The sequence below is a fragment of the Gorilla gorilla genome, chromosome 11, assembly GCF_029281585.2.
Source record: "Gorilla gorilla gorilla isolate KB3781 chromosome 11, NHGRI_mGorGor1-v2.1_pri, whole genome shotgun sequence".
NCBI lineage: Eukaryota > Metazoa > Chordata > Mammalia > Primates > Hominidae > Gorilla > Gorilla gorilla.
Genome location: NC_073235.2, coordinates 103,609,418 through 103,629,040, shown reverse-complemented (window position 1 = coordinate 103,629,040; position 19,623 = coordinate 103,609,418). Strand labels below are relative to the sequence as shown.

The following is a 19,623-nucleotide window of genomic DNA, read 5'->3' as shown; positions in this document are numbered from 1 at the left end:
TTACCATATAGGTCTAGTAGGGGCAGTCTTCTTTCTATGGATTTTATGCCAGTGATGTATGCTAATATGAGTTGTAAGGGAAATAGACAAAAATAAGACAGTGGGGAAAAGGATTGCTGCAGTTTTCACTCCTCTGATTGTCGTCATCTGTAGGCGTGTGTGTGTGTATGTGTGTATGTGTATATTTTCTGAAACGAAGTCTCGCTCTTGTCCCCCAGGCTACAGTGCGATAGTGTGATCTCGGCTCACTGCAACCTCTGCCTCCTGGGTTCGAGCAATTCTCCTGCCTCAGCCTCCTGAGTAGCTGGGATTATAGGCATCTGCCACCATGCCTGGCTAATTTTTGTATTTTTAGTAGAGACAGGGTTTCATCTTGTTGGCCAGGCTGGTCTCAAACTCCTGACCTCAGGTGGTCTACCCGCCTCAGCCTCCCAAAGTGCTAGGATTACGGGCATGAGCCACCACGCCTGGCTGCACATATTTATTTATAACAGGAATATTGGAGGTGCCAGAGATGGAGAAATGAAGGATACCATTGTCCATTGTCTTTTTTATGAAAATAAAGTGTTTTCTAAAAAATCACAAGAACTGTCTTGTAGCTTAGTAAAAATTACCTAATAGGAATTTATTTTTAATGACTTAGACTAATAATCATTTTGTTTGTTTGTTTGTTTTTGAGACAGGGTGTCACTCTGTCACCCATGCTGGAGTGCAGTGGGTGATCTCAGCTCACTGCAACTTCCACCTCCAAGGCTCAAGGGATCCTCCCACCTCAGCCTCCTGAGTAGCTGGGACTACAGGACTGCGATACCATGCCCAGCTAATTTTTGTATTTTTTTTGTAGAGATGGGGTTTTGCCATGTTGCCTAGGCTGGTCTCGAACTTCTGAGCTGAAGTGATCCGACTGCCTTGGCCTCCCAAAGTGATGGGATTACAGGCCTCAGCCACCACACCTGGCCCAATAATTATTAATGTGGCTTATTTCAGGTCATTCGTTTATTGCTGAATGATTGTAAGAGTTTCTTTTATTCAAGATTCATTCATAAAGGTTCTCACCATTTAAAAAAAAAAAGGATAACTATGAGGTGTTGCATGTGTTAATTAGCTTGATTGTTTTAATCATTTCACAGTATATACATATATTAAAACATTGTGTTTTATGCCATAAATATATAATGTTCATTTGTCAATTAGACCTCAGTAAAGCTGGAAAAAATTCATTCTGTATTAAATTAATGTGTTTTTCTTGTTTTCGTAAGTGTGGATCTCTTGGATAAGACTTTTAATTTTAATCTGTTTAGCATAGCCATGTTTTTACTAAAGGAGCTAGTCACTTGTAATCTTCCCATCCTGTATGTAAATTTAACATCAAATTGATTAGTTTGCCTGCTTCATGTCTTTGCTGTCATATTGTATTTGATTTAGTGTAGTATTGTACTCAATGTCCATCTCTCTGTGGATTCTGTGGATTATAACTCTACTACCAAAGTGTACAAATTTGCTAATAAGTTAGAAAAGATAAACTAGGGTGGTAATGTTTCTATCCATTACTATTTCTGAAAAATCTTCCTACTGCCAATCATATATTCTGTAAATTAAGAAAGTAATTATTATTTCGTGTAGATCTGTGATTATTTCATTATCTTTGTATATTTTTTGACTATAGGAAATCGCTGATAAAGATGGGAACAATAAAGTTCTGTCTTTCACTATCCCCTCCTTATCCAAGCCTTCAATATACCATGAAGTAAGTAACATTGGAAAGGTGGAATTATTTTAAATTATATTGAGTAACAAATCAAAAAGTCAATTTCTTATCAGAGATAAATATTCCTAAAATATCTTTACTGATTTGCTTCTTAAAAGTGGATGTTTGTATTAGAAGACTGAGCTGTGACGAGAGAGGTAGAAAATAATGAAAATTTTCTTTAGTTCTTTTTCTTTTTATTCTTCTATCAGTATCTTTTTTGTTTGTTTGTTTGTTTTTTGAGATGGAGTCTCGCTCTGTCCGTCAGGCTGGAGTGCAGTGGTGCGATCTTGGCTCACTGCAACCTCTGCCTCCTGGGTTCAAGCGATTCTCCTGCCTCGGCCTCCTGAGTAGCTGGGACTGTAGACACGTGCCACCATGCCTGGCTAATTTTTTTATTTTTAGTAGAGATGGGGTTTCACCATGTTGGCCAGGCTGATCTTGAACACCTGACCTTGTGATCTGCCCGCCTAGGCCTTCCAAAGTGCTGGGATTACAGGTGTGAGCCACCACGCCTGACTCTACCATCATTTTTTACTCTCATTAGTCTTTTATGAATTAAAAAAAAAATCTTTAATTTGTAAAATATTTTTATTTTTAATTTTTTAAATAATAAGCCTTAAAAATATTCTTTAATTTTTAAAGTCTTCCATACTACTTAGAAATTACCTTAGATTGATTTGTTTTTGTTATTCTTTATTATTCTAGGAAAATAACTACTTAAAAGAATGTTGACACTCTAATTGTTTTATTTCAGTTTAAAGGAATCTAATTGCTGCATTCTAGGTGTTCAGTACATTATACTTTTTTGCTTATATTTATTTGGTTGAAGAATTTGAGAACACTGATAATCATGTAGGTAAATGATACCTGTTGAGCTGAACTTCTTCTACTTTCTGTCTTTAAGTAAAATCCAATAAGAAACTTACGAATCAAACTTCTGGTCTGCAGTGGCCTTTGTTGCCACTACACTAAGTTGTGAGGATAACATTTAAAGAAACTTTACTAGTAGTCTAAAAATTGTATTCTATTTTCCTGTCAACACACAGTATCCTGACCATCTCATAGCTCTTTGCACTATTAATTTGCTTAATTAATTCCGTGGGACTTTGTTTTGTGTTTAAAATAGAATGTCTCCCATTTAGCCAGGAATCATTTTAGCACAGTATATTTCTGAGTAATAGATTTTAATTAAGTTCTGTGTATCATGAAATAAAATGGAGAGTAGTAAAGTATTAAAGAATGGATGGTTCTTCTTCTTTTTTTTTTTTTTTTTTTGAGACAGAGTCTCGCTCTGTCACCCAGGATGGAGTGCAGTGGCGCGATCTCAGCTCACTGCCACCTCTGCCTCCCGGGTTCAAGCGATTCTCCTGTCTCAGCCTCCCGAGTAGCTGGGACTGCAGGTGCATGCCACCACGCCTGGCTAATTTTTTTGTATTTTTAGTACAGATGGGGTTTCACTGTGTTAGCCAGGATGGTCTTGATATCCTGACCTCTTGATCTGCCCACCTTGGCCTCCCGAAGTGCTGGGATTACAGGCGTGAGCCACCACGCCTGGCCTGGATGGTTCTTCTAACTTTAGAAACATGAACTCAATAATGTTAGTATTAAAGAGACATTTGGGCCGGTTATGGTGGCTCATGCTTGTAATTCCAGCACTTTGGGAGGCCAAGGTGGGTGGATCACTTGAGGTCAGAAGTTTGAGACCAGCCTGGCCAACATGGCGAAACCCCGTCTCTACTAAAAATACAAAAATTAGCTGGATGTGGTAGTGGGTACTTGTAATGCCAGCTACTCAGGTGTCTGAGGCACAGGAATCACTCGAACCCAAAAGGCGGGGGTTTCAGTGAGCAAAGATTGTGCCACTGCACTCCAACCTGGGAGACAGAGTGAGACTCTGTCTCAAAAAAAAAAGAGAGATATTTGATTATAGTCTTTAATATTGTTTGTATAATTATAAGCAGTTGTACTCATTCTGGAATATAGACATTAAAATGGATGTATTTTTAACCTTTAGTTTTTTCAGCAACTTTTCATACTCTCTTAAATATAGATTTATTACATAACTTTTAAAAAATGTTTTTAGTTTTATATTTTACAGGCAATTTCCAAAAGAAGCTATAGAATTTATATAATTGACAATTGAAAGATTCTGAACCTTTTCCGTGAAGAATGAGAATAAATGATCCAAAACTGCCTTTTATGGAAAAGAAAATTAAATATTATTACATGATACAGATTTTTACTTCATGGTAGAGACATTGTCTCATACTGTACCTTATTTTTGTAGCCTTCAACAATTGGATCCATGGCTTTGACAGAAGGGGCATTGTGTCAGCATGATCTCATCAGAGTTGTTTATAGTGATCTTCATCCTCAGAGGGAAACATTCACTGCACAGAACCGGTAATGGTCAAAACTGTATATAGTAACAACTTGTATGTATGTATGCATGAATATATATATATATGAATGAATGAATGACAGAGTCTCACTCTGTCACCCAGGCTGGAGTGTAGTTTGTAGCCACAAACATGGCTCACTGCAGCCTTGACCTCCCAGGCTTAAGTGATCTTCCCACCTCAGCTTTCCAAGCAGCTAGGACTACAGGTGTACACCACCATGCCTGGCCAATTTTTTTTTTATTTTTTGTAGAGAAAAGGTCTTGCTATGTTGTCCAGGCTGGTCTCGAACTCCTGGCCTCAAGCACTTCTCCTGCCTCAGCCTCACAAAGTGCTGAGATTATAGGCATGAGCCACTGCACCTGGCCCATTTATTTATTTAGAGACAGAGTCTAGTTATGTTGCCTAGGCTGGTCTTGATTTCCTGGCCTCAACGTGATCCTCCCACCTTAGATTCCTGAGTAGCTGGGATTACAGGCATGCACCACTGCACTCAGCTAACAATCATTAACTTACACTTAGTAGTTAACTATAATTACTTCAGTTCAAGTTTGGTATGAGAAGACTCCAAAAGGTAAATACATCATAGTTGTGAAATACCCATTGTCTAATATTTGGTATTATGTTATGGTCATCTTGTATAAAGCAGTGTAAAAAGTGGATGTGCAGTCGGTCAAACCAGGATTCATATTCTAGTACTGCAATTTAGAAATTTTTCCCTCAGACAGTTTATCTACTCTGTACACCTTGCTTTCTTGGTTGCAGAATGGGATTCGTACCTGAAATTAGACAGTTTGAGGGACAGGTTGCAAAATTGCCCTCACTTCTGACTAATTGAAAGTTTTGGGAGTTCCCAAAACCAAACTCTTGTTTGATAATTTGCTAGAAGGACTCACAGGATTCACTGAAAGCCATTATACTCACAGTTATGGTTTATTACAGGGAAAGAATACAGATTAAAATCAGCCAAAAGAGACACATATAGTAGAATATGAAGGGTTTCAAACACAAAGCATCTGTTGTCCTTTCCCCTGAAGTCAGGATACATTACCCTCCTGGCATCAATGCATGACAGTAAACACAAAGTATTGGTAATGGGAGAGGCTCATTTAAGCTCTGGTTTCCAGAGTTTGTTTTATTGAGGCATCATTATGTAGGCATGATTGATTAGGTTGATTGCCTACTTGGTTGAGCTCAGCCTCCATGTGGACTGATGCAGTGTGACCCAGAGCTACCACCTTAAATCACACAGCAGTTCTTTCTGGCATGGCCAACTCCTACCTAAGAAAGTCAGATGTGGTCAGTCCGGCCTGAAGTTCTGGTGTTACCAGTCTCGGCCCTAAACAAAGACTCTTTATCAGATTAACTTCCTAGGAGCAAAGGCCAGATGTCTCTTTGGGCAAGGCCAGTTTATAGATGGTCCATGAATTATTATGGTTCAACTTAAGGTTTTTCAACTTTACAATGGTATGAAAGCAATATGCATTCAATAAAAACTGTACTTCAAGTACCTATGCAACCCTTCTCATTTTTACTTTCAGTACAGTATTCAGTAAATTACATGAGATACTCAATTTTATGATAAATATAAAATAGGCTTTGTGTTAGATGATTTCTGCCCAGCTGTAGGGCTAATGTAAGTGTTCTGAGCACATTTAAGGTAGGCTGGACTATGCTATGATGTTCAGTAGGGTAGATGTATTAAATGCTTTTTTGACTCATATTTTCGATTTACAGTGGGTTTATTGGTATGCAATTCCATCATAGGTGGAGAAACACCTGTATTTATTATACAGGCTGTCCCTTGGTCTTTGGCCAAGGCTCAAAAATGATCATGTTTATCTGGGCATCTACATTTAGTATAGCATTTATATGACAGATACTATCATTATGAATATGCCTAACATTTGGAGGAGCCAGTGTAGGTTACAGATAGATTTAAAGAAATAACTAATTCATCCTTTAATGTTTGCATATATTTTCATATTTTTGCACAAATTTGATTACCTCACCCCTCTTCTTTATCTACCTTGTGGTAAACTTGTGCAGAACTATTTGTCATAGAAATTAGTTAATGATTAGCTAAATTTAGTTCCTCCTCAGGCAAGTCATGTTCCATTAGTATTCATTCTAAGGAGGCTTCAATTCAATTTCCAATACATATGACCAATATTATAACCTTACCAACATGCCAATATTATACCATGTCACAGGATGGCAGTAAATGAAACCTGAAAAATAAGAGCCAAAGATACTGGCACATTCATAGAGTGCCAGTCAGTCATTAACAGTTATCCCAGTTCATCATCATATATGACCAAAATATCTCCCAGAGAGAAGTCACTCAAGTTTACAGACTTCTGTTCAACCTTATTAAGTTCTAAAAGCAGGAGTGGTCTCACAAACACATGACTTTTACTCTTTCAGGCATCTAGTATAATTGAGCTAATAGTATCATCTCTTGCTCTGAGTGTCTTCCAAGGTGCTAATGTATTTCCCACATTGCAAAACTCATTTATTCATTTAAAAAAATCTCGCCAGGCGCAGTGGCTCATGCCTGTAATCCCAGCACTTTGGGAGGCCGATGCAGGTGGATCACCTGAGGTCAGGAGTTCAAAACCAGCCTGGCCCATGTCGCAAAACCCTATCTCTGCTAAAAATACAAAAAAAAAAAAAAAAAAAATTAACCAGGCGTGGTGGTGGGTGCCTGTAATCCCAGCTACTTGAGAGGCTGAGGCAGGGACAATCACCTGAACCAAGGAGGCAGAGGTTGCAGTGAGCTGAGATCGCACCAGTGCACTCCAGCCTGGGTGACAGAGCAAGACTCCGTCTCAAAAAAAAAAAAAAAAAAAAAAAAAGCCAGGCGCGGTGGCTCACGCCTGTAATCCCAGCACTTTGGGAGGCTGAGGCAGGGGGATCACAAGGTCAGGAGTTCAAGACTAGCCTGGCCAACATAGTGAAACCCTGTCTCTACTGAAAACACAAAAGTTAGCCAGGCGTGGTGGCGCATGCCTGTAATCCCAGCTACTCAGGAGGCTGAGACAGGAGAATCGCTTGAACCCGGGGAGGCGGAGGTTGCAGTGAGCCAAGATTGCGCCATTGCACTCCAGCCTTGGCGACAGAGTGAAACTCCGTCTCAGAAAAAATAAATAAATAAAAATAACAAAATAAAAAATAAAAAATCTCAGCTACTATTTTTCTCTCTCTTCAATTGTACTCATTTAGTAGAGACCTTGTCTCTACTAAAAATACAAAAATTAGCTGGGTGTGGTGGCGCATGCCTGTAATCCCAGCTACTGGGTGGCTGAGGCAGGAGAATCACTTGAACCCAGGAGGTGGAGGTTGCAGTGAGCCGAGATCGTGCCACTGCACTCTAGCCTGGCGGCAGAGCAAGACTCTGTCTCAAAAAAAAAAAAAAAAAAAAAAGAAATAAAATTTACCCCTTTAAAGCATACAATTGAGTAGTTTTTATTACTAAACATTTTACATGAATGGATCCATACAATATGTTGCCTTTTGTGTATGGCTTCTTTCATTTAGCATGTTTACAAGGTTTGTTTCTGTGGTAGCATGTATCAGTACTTTCTTTTTATAACTAAATAATATTTCATTGTGTGGATATACCACATTTTATTTATCCATTCATCAGTGGATGGACATTCGAGTTATTTCTTTTTTTTTCTTTTTTGGCTGTTATGAATAACTCTGCTCTCTTTAGTCTATTTGGGCTGCAATAACAAAATACCTTAGACTCGGTAATATATAAACGTTAGAAATGTATTGCTCACAGTTCTGCAGTACTTTAAGTACAAGCTTAAAGTGCCAGCAGATTCAGTGTCTAGTAAGGGCTCATAGTCTCTGCCTCATAGATGGCACCTTCTAGATAATCAAATGTAGGAGGGCAGAGCTGTCATGACCTAATCGTGTCCCAAAGGCCCCATCTCTTTTTTTTTTTTTTTTTTTTTTTTGAGACAGAGTCTAGCTCTGTCACCCAGGCTAGAGTGCAGTGTCATGATCTTGGCTCACTGCACCCTCTGCCTCCTGGGTTCAGGTGATTCTCCTGCCTCAGCCACTTGAATAGTTGGTACTACAGGTGTGCAACACCATGCCTGGCTAATTTTTTTTTTTGTAGAGACAGGGTTTCACTATATTGGCCAGGCTGGTCTTGAACTCCTGACCTCAGGCGATCCACCTGCCTTGGCCTCCCAAAGTGCTGGGATTATAGGCATGAGCCACCTCGCCCAGCTGCAAAGGCCCCACCTCTTAATACCACCATATCGATGATTAAGTTTCAACATGAATTTAGACCACAACAGCTGTTTTGAACATGCATTCACAAATTTTTGTGTGAACATACATTTTTCAGTTCTTTTTAGTATATACCTAGGAATAGAATTGCTAGGTCATATGGTAATTCAACACTTAACTTCTTGGGGAACTGTCATGCTTCTTTCCAGAGTAGCTGTACCATTTTACGTTTTTACAACAGTGTATGAGGATAGCAGTTTCTCTACATTCTCACACTTATTTTCCATCTTTTTGATTGTAGCCATCTTAATGGGTATAAAGAGTGATATGGCATTCTGGTATTTACTTGTTTTTGCTGTATGTTTTAGTTTTTTATGTAGTCAACTTTATCAGGAATACACATACATTTTTTTCCCCAAAGCTAAATATGCTTTAGCTCTGCACATTTTTCTTTTTTTCTTAAGACCGGGTCTTGCTTTGTTGTCCAGGCTGGTGTGCAGTGGCATGATCATGGCTTACTGCAGCCTGCAGCCTAGAACCCCTGAGCTCAGGTGCTCCTCCTGAGCTCAGGTACTCCTGCCTCAGCTTCCTGAGTAACTAGGACTACCACCATGGCCCGCTAATTAAAAAAATTATTTTTGTACCAACAGGGTCTCAATATGTTACCCAGGCTGCTCTTGAATGCGTGAGCGCAAGCAATCCTCCCTGCCTCAGCCTCCCAAAGTGCTGGGATTTCAGGAATGACCTACTGGACGGAGCCTTCTATTTCTTTTTTTTTTGAGACGGAGTCTTGCTCTGTTGCCCAGGCTGGAGTGCAGTGGCATGATCTCAGCTCACCATAACCTCCGCCTCTCGGGTTCGAGTAATTCTCCTGCCTCAGCTTCCCGAGTAACTGGGACTACAGGTGCGCGCCACCATGCCCAGCTAATTTTTGTATTTTTAGTAGAGATGGGGTTTCACTATGTTGGCCAGGCTGGTCTCGAACTCCTGACCGTATGATCCACCTGCCTCAGCCTCCCAATGTGCTGGGATTACAGATGTGAGCCACTGCGCCCAGCCCTTCTATTTCTTTATAGTCTCTTTTTCATCCTAGTAGAGTTCCTTAGATGTCTGGCAATCTTTTTTCGCTCATGTTTAAGAATAGGGGAATAGGCTGGGTGCGGTGGCTCACGCCTGTAATCCCAGCACTTTGGGAGGCCGAGGCAGGCAGATCACCTGAGGTCAGGAGTTCGAGACCAGCCTGGCCAAAATAGTGAAACCCTGTCGCTACTAAAAATACAAAAAAAATTAGCCAAGTGTAGTGGTGGGCACCTGTAATCCCAGCTACTTGGGAGGCTGAGGCAAGAGAATGGCTTGAACCTGGGAGGCGGAGGTTGCAGTGAGCCGAGATCGTGCCATTATACTTCAGCCTGGGTGACAAGACCGAGACTCTGTCTCAAAAAAAAAAAGTGGGGAGAGGGAATAAAAAATGAGAAGCTCTGACCATGTTAATATATGGCTGATTTGAGCTAGTATTGGTGCAAAAGTTATTGTGGTTTTGCCATTTAAAAAAAATTTTTTTAATTTTTGCACCAACCTAGTAACTGACTATAAACTTCACCATAGGATCCCACTAGGCCATTCATTTGGAAAATTTCCCAAGTCCATATCTTTAAGTGTTTCTTCTTAGAGTGGTCAAATTCCCTAGAAACAACTCTTCTGGTATCTTAACTAGAGATCTTGTTGCTAGTATTTTGGTGGCAAACTGGCAATATCTAGTCAGGTATATTTCACTTCACTTAATCTTCCTATTTTCAGTTTGGCATCCACCCCCATCACAGCTGGGGCTCCCAGGTAGAAATTAGTTTTTATCCTTTCAGAGAATAAATCTCCATTCTTTTACCTAGATATATGGAGAAAGTGAAGGGATCTGAAAGTATGGCTGCTTCCAGATCAGACTTTCAACTTGTTTTTTAACTTTTCATTTTGAAATAACTTCAGACTTACAAAAAACATTGCTAAAATAGTACAAAGAGTTTCCATAAACCCTTCGCCATTCATCTATGGGAAGCTTTTTAGAGGTACAACTTCCCTAGTTCCTACCCGAGGATTTAAGTGGGTCAACTGGGTTAAGACATAGAAGTGTATGTTTTTAAAAAGGTCTCTAAATAACTAATGTGCATCCAGATTTAGGAGCCACTTTCTTAGACATTATAAATGTTAGGAAAGCATTTATTTATTCATTCAACAAGTATTTATTAAACAATTATGTATTAGACACCGTGCTGGACACCAATGATAGAGATTAATAAATCAGGATCTCTGTTCTAAAGTTGCTTTATTACTAAACGGGTGAAAGAGACATAGAGGCGTAAAATTACAATTCAGTGGGATAAATGCTATGTTAGAGCTACAGAGGTAAGGGACTGGTTTACTTTAGCAGAGAGAATTAAGAAGGGCTTTATGGCTAAGGTAAAAATTTGATCTAGGACTTGAAATCTTATCAGGAATCACCCAAGTAAAAAAGTATATTCTATTAAGAAGGAGCAGCAAGCATTAAAGCAAGGGATTCTGAATGGTTACAGCATATTGTTGGAATGGTAAGAAGATTGATAAAGTGTGGTATATGTGGTTGGTAATGGAGAGAAATAAGGCTGGAGAGGAAGGATGAGGGTGGATTTTAAAGTACCTTGTAAGAAGGACTTTGATTTTAAAGGACCTTGTGATAAGTTTGGATTTTATTATGAAGTCAGTAGGAAGATGGTAGACTTATTCATGGGGGAGTCATCTGTTCAAGCATGATTGATTGATTGATTGATTTTTTGAGATGGAGTCTCACTCTGTTGCCCGGGCTGGAGTGCAGTGGCACCATCTCGGCTCACTGCAACCTCCGCCTCCCGGGTTCAAGCAATTCTCCTGCCTCAGCCTCCTAAGTAGCTGGGACTACAGGCATGTGCCACCACACCTGCCTAATTTTTGTATTTTTAATAGAGATGGGGTTTCACCGTGTTAGCCAGGATGGTCTCGATCTTCTGACCTTGTGATCCACCCACTTCGGCCTCCCAAAGTGCTGGGATTACAGGCATGAGCCCCTGCACCTGGCCTGATTTATTTTTTAAAAACGGAAATATAGATGACAAGATGACAGCAAGGGATATGATTTGTAATAAGGAGAATATAAACAGGGAAACCTTTGAGGAAGATGCTATATTGATTTGATTAAGAAATCATAAAGGTCAATATTAAGGCATTGTCATAACCAGTTGCTAGTAGATGTAATTATTTGTAATGCTTTTAACCTTGCATTTGTTGTTTTTAGGTTTGAAGTCCTGAGTTTTCTCATGCTGTGTTATAATTCTGCTATTGTATATATGCCTGCCTCATCTTACCAATCTCTTTGTCGGATGGGTTCCAGGTGAGAAGAGTGATTATTACTAATCTTCATATTTATTTGACAGATATTTATTGAGCACATTCTCTAAGCCAAGCACTGTTCTAACTTCTGGTATTACAGCAGTAAACAAAACTCATGGAGCTTGCATTCCTGTAGGAGTCCTTATCCTCATGAGGCTGTTTTTGTTGTTGTTGTTTTGGTTTTTTATGAGATAGGATTTCTCTCTGTCACCTAGGCTGGAGTACAGTGGCTCAATCATAGCTCACTGTGCCCTCAGCCTTCTTGGCTCAAGGGATCCTCCCGCCTGGGCCTCCCAAGTAGCTGGGACCACAGGTGTACACCACGACTCTCAGCTAATTTTTGTAGAGAAAGGGTCTTGCTATGTTGCCCAGGTTTGTCTTGAAGTTCTGGCCTCAAGCATTCTTGCCACATCAGCCTTCCAAAGTGCTGCGAGTACAGGTGTGAGCCACCATGCCTGGCCTCGTGCATTCTTGAAAATGTTTTCAGCATTAAAGATATATTTTCTAGCTGAACGTAGAGTTGTACCAAGACATCCAAATCTAGGGTTGTTTAGTGATATATCTTATTCCCTGGTTGCCGGTTTTTGTAAATCACTTTGAGATCTTTGAAAAAAAATAGTGCTATATATGGGGAAAGTCTTAAGGAATATGAACCTCTTCCCATACATTTCATAAATAACTGTCTCTGTGTTGGAGAAAGTGATTAGCAATAGTACCAATGATGTGTGTGTCTCATTTGTATGTGGGGGGTGGATATTCTGTATCTCATGGATTATAATCTTTACTAAATCATAATTTCTAATAATTTGGACAGACCTAGGCTTAAATCTTGTTCTGTCACCCAGACTGGAGTGCAGTGGTGCCATATTGGCTCATTCAACCTTTGCATCTCAGGTTCAAGTGATCTTCTCACCTCAGTCTCCTGAGTAGTTAGGACTACAGGTGCCCACCACCATGCTGGGCTATTTTTTTTTTTTTAATAGAGACCGGGTTTCACAATGTTGCACAGGCAGGTCACAAACTCCTGGGATTAAGTGATCTGTCTGCCCTGGCCTCCCAAAGTGCTAGGATTACAGGCGTGAGCCACCACACCTGGCATTAAATTTCTACCATAGAAAAAATGTAGGCCAGGGTCAGTGGCCCATGCCTGTAATCCCAGCACGATGGGAGGCCAAGGCCTGAGGTCAGGAGTTTGAGACCAGCCTGGCCAACGTGGTGAAACCCTGTCTCTATACAAAAATACAAAAATTAGCTGGGTGGTAGCGCATGCCTATAATCCCAGCTATTTGGGAGGCTGAGGCATGTGGATCACTTGAACCTGGTAGGCAGGGCTGCAGTGATCCGAGATCACGCCACTGCACTCCAGCCTGGGCGACAGAGTGAGACCTTGTCTCAAAAAAAAAAAAAAAGAAAAAAAAGAAAAAATTTAAGTGATACAAATTAGTTCGGAGACAATGGATGTTTAGAGGCACAGAAGTTCAGTTATAGAAGGAATTCTGAATTCAGCCTTTCAAAATGATTTTTACTTGAGGATATCAATCCCCCAAAAAGGTTAAATGTTGTGTTAGTTTTCTATTACTGCATAATAAATTGCTACAAATTGAGCAGGTTAAAAACATCACACATTTATTATTTCACAGTTTTTGTGGGTCAGGAATCCAGATGGCTTAGCTGGGGTCCTCTGCTCCTCTGCTTAGCATCTTAGAAGACTGCAGTTAAGATGTTAGCTGGAGTTGCAGTCTCATCTGAGGCTCAGAAGTTTTGTTGGCAGAATTGAGTTCCTGTGGCTGTAGGACTGAGGGCTTCAGTTTTTTGTAGCTGTGTGCTGGAAGCCATCCTTTGCTCCTTGTCATATTGGCCTCCCAACACAGGCAACCTACAACATGGCAGCTTGCTTCTTCAACGTGGGAGGAGTGAGACTCCAGCAAGACCTGTTATCTTATGTAACGTACTCACGTACACATAATCATGGAATCCCATCACCTTTGCCTTATTCTGTTGGTTAGAAGCAAGCTGTAGATCCCACCCGTGCTGAAGGGGAAGGGCATGACACAGTGTGAATACCAGAAAGATCATAGGGCTCATGGCTCTCCAAGAGTCTGTCCACCACAAGTGCTTTGCTCAAGGTCACATGCTATTTTGTTACTGGGAAGAGATCCTGCTTATAACAAAACTTATTAATTTTGCCCATCTAAATTAGCTGTTACTTTGATTTTATAGATTACTTAAAAATATTTGTTTCTCTTAACTGTAATACCATGATTAACAAAATTCTTGTCTCTAATTTAGATGCTACTTAAGCACTTACTGCCTATCTGCAGATAAACTTATTTATAATTCATTACTTTTGGTTCATTAAAAGAAAACTGCTTGTTCTCTTATTGGCAACATTATTGTGGCCTTCAATAGAATTTTTTTCTTTTCTTTTTTTTTTTTTTTTTTTTTGACAGAGTCTTCCTCTGTCACCCAGGCTAGAATGCAGTGGCACAATCATTATACATAGCTCACTGCAGCCTCGAACTCCTAGGCTCAAGCAGTCCTTCCACCCCAGTCTGTTTATTAGCTATGACTATAGGGATGTGCCACCATACTTGGCTAATTTTTAAATTTGTTATAGAGATGGGGTCTCACCATGTTGTCCAGGCTGGTCTTGAACTCCTGGCCTCAAGTGATCTTCCTACCTTGGTCTCCCAGAGTACTGGGATTATAGGCATGAGTCACCACACCCAGCCTAATAGAATTTCTTAATAACAAAAATGATGGCGGAGTTTAGTGGTCCTCAAACTTTTGTTCTTTTGTTCATATATCCTCTACAGAATTTTGAAAAACTATGTACTCCTTGTACATTGTTAAGTTGACATTAAAAAATTTTCATCCTATCTTAAATAGGTAGAAATGATATAATTTCTAGGCCAGGCGCGGTGGCTCATGCCTCTAATCCCAGCACTTTGGGAGTCCAAGGTGGGCAGATCACCTGAGGTCAGGGGTTTGAGACCAGCCTGTCCCACATAGTGAAACCCCATCTCTACTAATTAGCCGGGAGTGGTGGCACATGCCTGTAGTCCACTACTTGGGAGGCTACTCGGGAGGCTGAGGCAGGTGAATTGCTTGAAACTGGGAGGCAGAGGTTGCAGTGAGCCGAGATCAGGCCACTGTACTTCCAGTCTGGGCGGCAGAGCGAGACTCCGTCTCCAAAAAAAAAAGGAAATGATATAATTTCTAGTATGGAAGTATCTACATAATTAAAAAAATAACTGTTGGGTCACTGTTTTAAATATATGTAATGTAAATACCATAGTGGTGTGATACTCACCATCATCCATTTGAGGAATAAATGAAGAAACTTTTCTTTAATGGTCTAACATTACATTTATTCCTTTTTCTCCTTGAAATTGAAGAAGAAATTTCCATTCCCCTTTCCCCACATAGTTTTATCTTAATATAATGCTATTTTTATTTATTTATTTATTTATTTTTGAGACGGAGTCTCACTCTGTCACCCAGGCTGGAGTGAAGTGGCGTGATCTCGGCTCACTGCAAGCTCCACTTCCCAGGTTCATGCCATTCTCGTAGCTGGGACTACAGGCACCCGCCACCATGCCCGGCTAATTTTTTTTTTTTTTGTATTTTTAGTAGAGACGAGGTTTCACCGTGTTAGCCAGGATGGTCTCGATCTCCTGACCTCGTGATCCACCTGCCGCAGCCTCCCAAAGTGCTGGGATTACAGGCGTGAGCCACCACGCCTGGCCATATAATGTTATTTTTAAATTGCAGGTCTTTTATTATATGTCTCTGCTACAAAAAATATATAAACAATTAAAAAAAAATTTCCCAAGACCATAAGGCACTAAACACTGAAAGATTTCTTCTGGACTCACTATTATAATTATCTTACTAAATTAATTGATTAAATAATGTAGTATATTACAACTGTTGATCATTATCAAGCATAACTTTTTTGGAAGCATCACTTAATGAGATTGAATGGATGTTAGGGAGTTGTTTATAGTTCTTTGTTTAAAAATGGCCTCACAGACAACAGTATTTTGAAATGTCCTTTTGTTTTGAGATCTCTATACTTCCCAGTAATTCACCCTGATACAATTTGGGGTGAGTAAAAGTTAGACATTTTTGTGTGTATGTGTGTGAAGAAAAAGAAGGATAATTGCGAAAGAGATGGTTAGCTATTTTAGAAAAGTTGCTTTTATGGGCAGTCCACTAGAATGAGTGCTTTATGGGAGCACAGATTTCATTTTTATTTTTTATTTTTTATCTTTCACCTGTTCACGACTGTATGCCTAGGCCCAGAACAATGACTGGTATATAACAGGCACTCAATAAATACTTGAGGAATGAATAAATTGAATAAATGAATTTAGGAAAACAAAAACTATTTTATTTAATGAATCTGGAAATCACATGTTAAATAGTGTATTTTCCTAGGGTTTGTGTGAGTGGCTTTCCACGGCAACATGAAAAACATTGGAAAGAACTCAGTGGTCGAATAGTATTGGATCCTGAATTTATGGTGCAACTTCTCACAGGGGTTTATTATGCCATGTAAGTAGGTGGAATATAAAATTGTATGAATTCTTCCTAATGTTTAGAAACTTTGAATATTTCTCTTTCTTCCTTATCCGACACAATACTGAATCTTTTGTTCCATGATGGGCTTATCTTGTTTTTCTAATATGGTTTCCTTTTAGTACTTTTAAATAAGCCAAAATATAACATAACTAGTCATTAAAATTGGAGTCTAGAAATTGTCAGGTTTTCTGTATGGAAAACTATCTCTACATAGTTCATAACCCAGGTTTTCATGAATGCATTGAAAAGATTACTCTAAATATCAGCATGTAATTAAAAACCAGTTTATGTGAAGAAACATTTGTAAACATAGTATTTAAAATCTGTTTTGTTTTTATAACCAAAAGTGGGATAGTTTATAAATGAAATGACGTAACACTTGGTATGAAAGTTTTGCTTCACAACCAAAATAGCAGGACTTGGAACAATTTAAAAAGTTGTGCTGAAGATTAGATATTTGCTCAAGAGTATAAATGATCTGCTTCTTCATAGGTATAATGGACAGTGGGACCTTGGCCAGGAAGTTCTTGATGATATCATTTATAGAGCCCAGCTAGAGCTTTTTTCTCAACCACTATTGGTAAGTTATTATCTTTACTCTTTATTAAATATACTTGTACCTAAAAAAGGTACTAGGTTAAAAATGTAAGACAATCCAAATAATTAGGGGAAAATTTGTATTCCATGATAACGTTACTGTTAGAGAAAAAACAAAATAGGTTTAGGTCCTTTCCACCTTGCAGTACCAAAATAAAGTTCAGATAAAGTGAATAATTAAACGTTTTGAAATCCTTTAAGAAAAGAGAGAAGAAAAGGTTCTAAATATTCAGATTTCTAGAGAAGGGAAGATTTCTAAGCATAAATGATAGGACAAGTCACTAAAATAAGATTGATTTGCCCCCCCACCCCGGCCCCGACATAAACACCTAAATTCTAAGCCATTAGGTTTTTGGGGGTTTTTTTGTTTCTTGTTTTGTATTTTTTTATAGAGACAGGGTCTTTCTGTGTTGCCAAGGCTGGCCTCAGCCTCCCAGAGTGCTGGAATTACAGATGTGTGACACCACACCCAGCCTATTCCATCAGTTTTTTTAAATTTATTTTTTATTTTTATTTTGTTTTTGATACGAAGTCTCTCTCTGCCACCCAGACTGGAGTGCAGTGGTGTGATCTTGGCTCACTGTAACCTCTGCCTCATGGGTTCAAGCGATTCTCCCATCTCAGCCTACCAAGTAGCTGGGATTATAGGCACCACCATGCCCAGGTGATTTTTTTTTTTTTTTTTTTGAGACGGAGTCTTGCTCTGTCTCCTATGCTGGAGTGCAGTGGCGCTATCTCGGCTCACTGCAACCTCCGCCTCCTGGGTTCAAGCGATTCTCCTGCCTCAGCCTCCTGAGTAGCTGGGACTACAGGCGTGTGCCACCACACCTGGCTAATTTTTTATATTTTTAGTAGAGATGGGGTTTCACTGTATTAGCCAGGATGGTCTCGATCTCCTGATCTCGTGATCCACCCACCTCAGCCTCCCAAGCGAATTTTTGTATTTTTAGTAGAGATGGAGTTTCACTATGTTGGCCAGGCTGGTTTTGAAATCCTGATCTCAAGTGATCTGCCTGCCTTGGCCTCCCAGAGTGCTGGGATTATAGGCATGAGCTACCACGCCTGGCCTCTATCACGTTTTTAAAAGCAAAATTAATATATGCAGGGCACAAACTGAGAAACATATTTTCAGCAGTCATGATACAAATAAGCAAATTAATATTTCATTTCTATGTAAAAAGATTTTGTACTCTCCCACAAAATAAACAAATCTCCAACTGGTAAGTGATCAATTAAAAAACAAATGTAAGGCTGGGTGCAGTGGCTCATGCCTGTAATCCCAGCACTTTGGGAGGCTGAGGCGGGTGGATCACCTGAGGCCACAAGTTCAAGACCAGCCTGGCCAACGTGGCAAAACCCTGTCTCTACAAAAAAATACAAAATTTAAGGCCAGGGGCTGTGGCTCACACCTGTAACCCAGCACTTTGGGAGGCCAAGGCGGGTGTATCACGAGGTCAGGAGTTCAAGACCAGACTGTCCAAGATGGTGAAACCCCATCTCTACTAAAAATACAAAAAATTAGCCGGGCATGGTGGCGGGCGCCTGTAATCCCAGCTACTTGGGAGGCTGAGGCAAAGAATTGCTTAAACCCGGGAGGTGGAGGTTGCAGTGAGCTGAAATCGTGCCACTGCACCTCAGCCTGGGTGACAGAGTGAGACCCCATTTGAAAAAAAAAGAAAAAAAAATTTAGCGGGATGTGGTGGTGCACACTTGTAATTCCAGCTGCTTGGGAGGCTGAGGCATGATAATTGCTTGAACCTGGGAGGCAGAGGTTGCAGTGGGCTGAGATCGTGCTACTGCACTCTAGCCTGGGTGACAGAGCAAGACCTTGTTTCAAAAAACAAAACAAAACAAAAATGTAAATATCCAGTAGTGAAGTGAGGAAGGCATTCTTTATGTTACAGTAGTAGTATGACACAACTCTGACTATCCCCTGAAGAAGCAGTTTGGTAATGTGTGTTTATTTCTTTGACCCTCTATCCCATGTCTAGCAATGTATTCCAGGAAACTAAACTTAAATTTAATACCAAAATTATAAATACCAAAGACAATGTATTATAAGCACAACATTACAGTTTTATTTCTAATTGCAAAGGAATAAAAACAGCCTAAATGTCCCACAGCAGAGAATGATTTAAGTTATATAATATTTACTTGATGAGATTATATATTTGAGGTTTTATATTAAAGGGAAGTGCTAGCTTGTATGAGGTAGAAAAACAGTATACAACTATTTTTTAGATCTAGACAGGACAGAGGAAACATACAAAATGCTATAATAGTTGTCTAGGTGATTTGACTATGGATTTTTATTCCTTTCCAATTTCCTAAGCTTTTTGTAATATTTTGATAACAGTATTAAAATACTATTTTCTACTTGCAGCATTGTAAGAATACAGCTTTTTATTCTATTGTTTCAAAAAATTACTATTATTTTTTGAGACAGGGTCTCACTCTGTCACCTATACTGGAGTGCAGTGGTGTGATCACAGTTCACTGTAACATCCACCTTCCGGGCTCAAGTGGTCCTCCTGCCCCAGCCTCCTGAGTAGCTGGGACTACAGATGCATACCAGCACACCCGGCAAATTTTCGTATTTTTTTGTGGAGACGAGATCTCACCATGTTGCCCAGTCTGGTCTCAAATTCC

General features: G+C 39.7%; 1 protein-coding gene across 10 annotated transcripts in view; it reads left to right on the top strand.

Annotated features, from left to right (window-relative positions):
• Positions 1–19,623, top strand: part of HYCC2 (hyccin PI4KA lipid kinase complex subunit 2) — a 95,436-nt gene that overhangs the window by 59,939 nt on the left and 15,874 nt on the right. For all 10 annotated transcript variants that reach the window (XM_019021815.3, XM_019021811.2, XM_019021818.3 and 7 more), the window contains 5 exons: positions 1,667–1,747; positions 4,038–4,153; positions 11,696–11,791; positions 16,234–16,350; positions 16,870–16,957. In XM_019021815.3, coding sequence (XP_018877360.1) covers positions 1,667–1,747; positions 4,038–4,153; positions 11,696–11,791; positions 16,234–16,350; positions 16,870–16,957 — 498 coding nt within the window. The remainder of the gene's footprint in view (positions 1–1,666; positions 1,748–4,037; positions 4,154–11,695; positions 11,792–16,233; positions 16,351–16,869; positions 16,958–19,623) is intronic.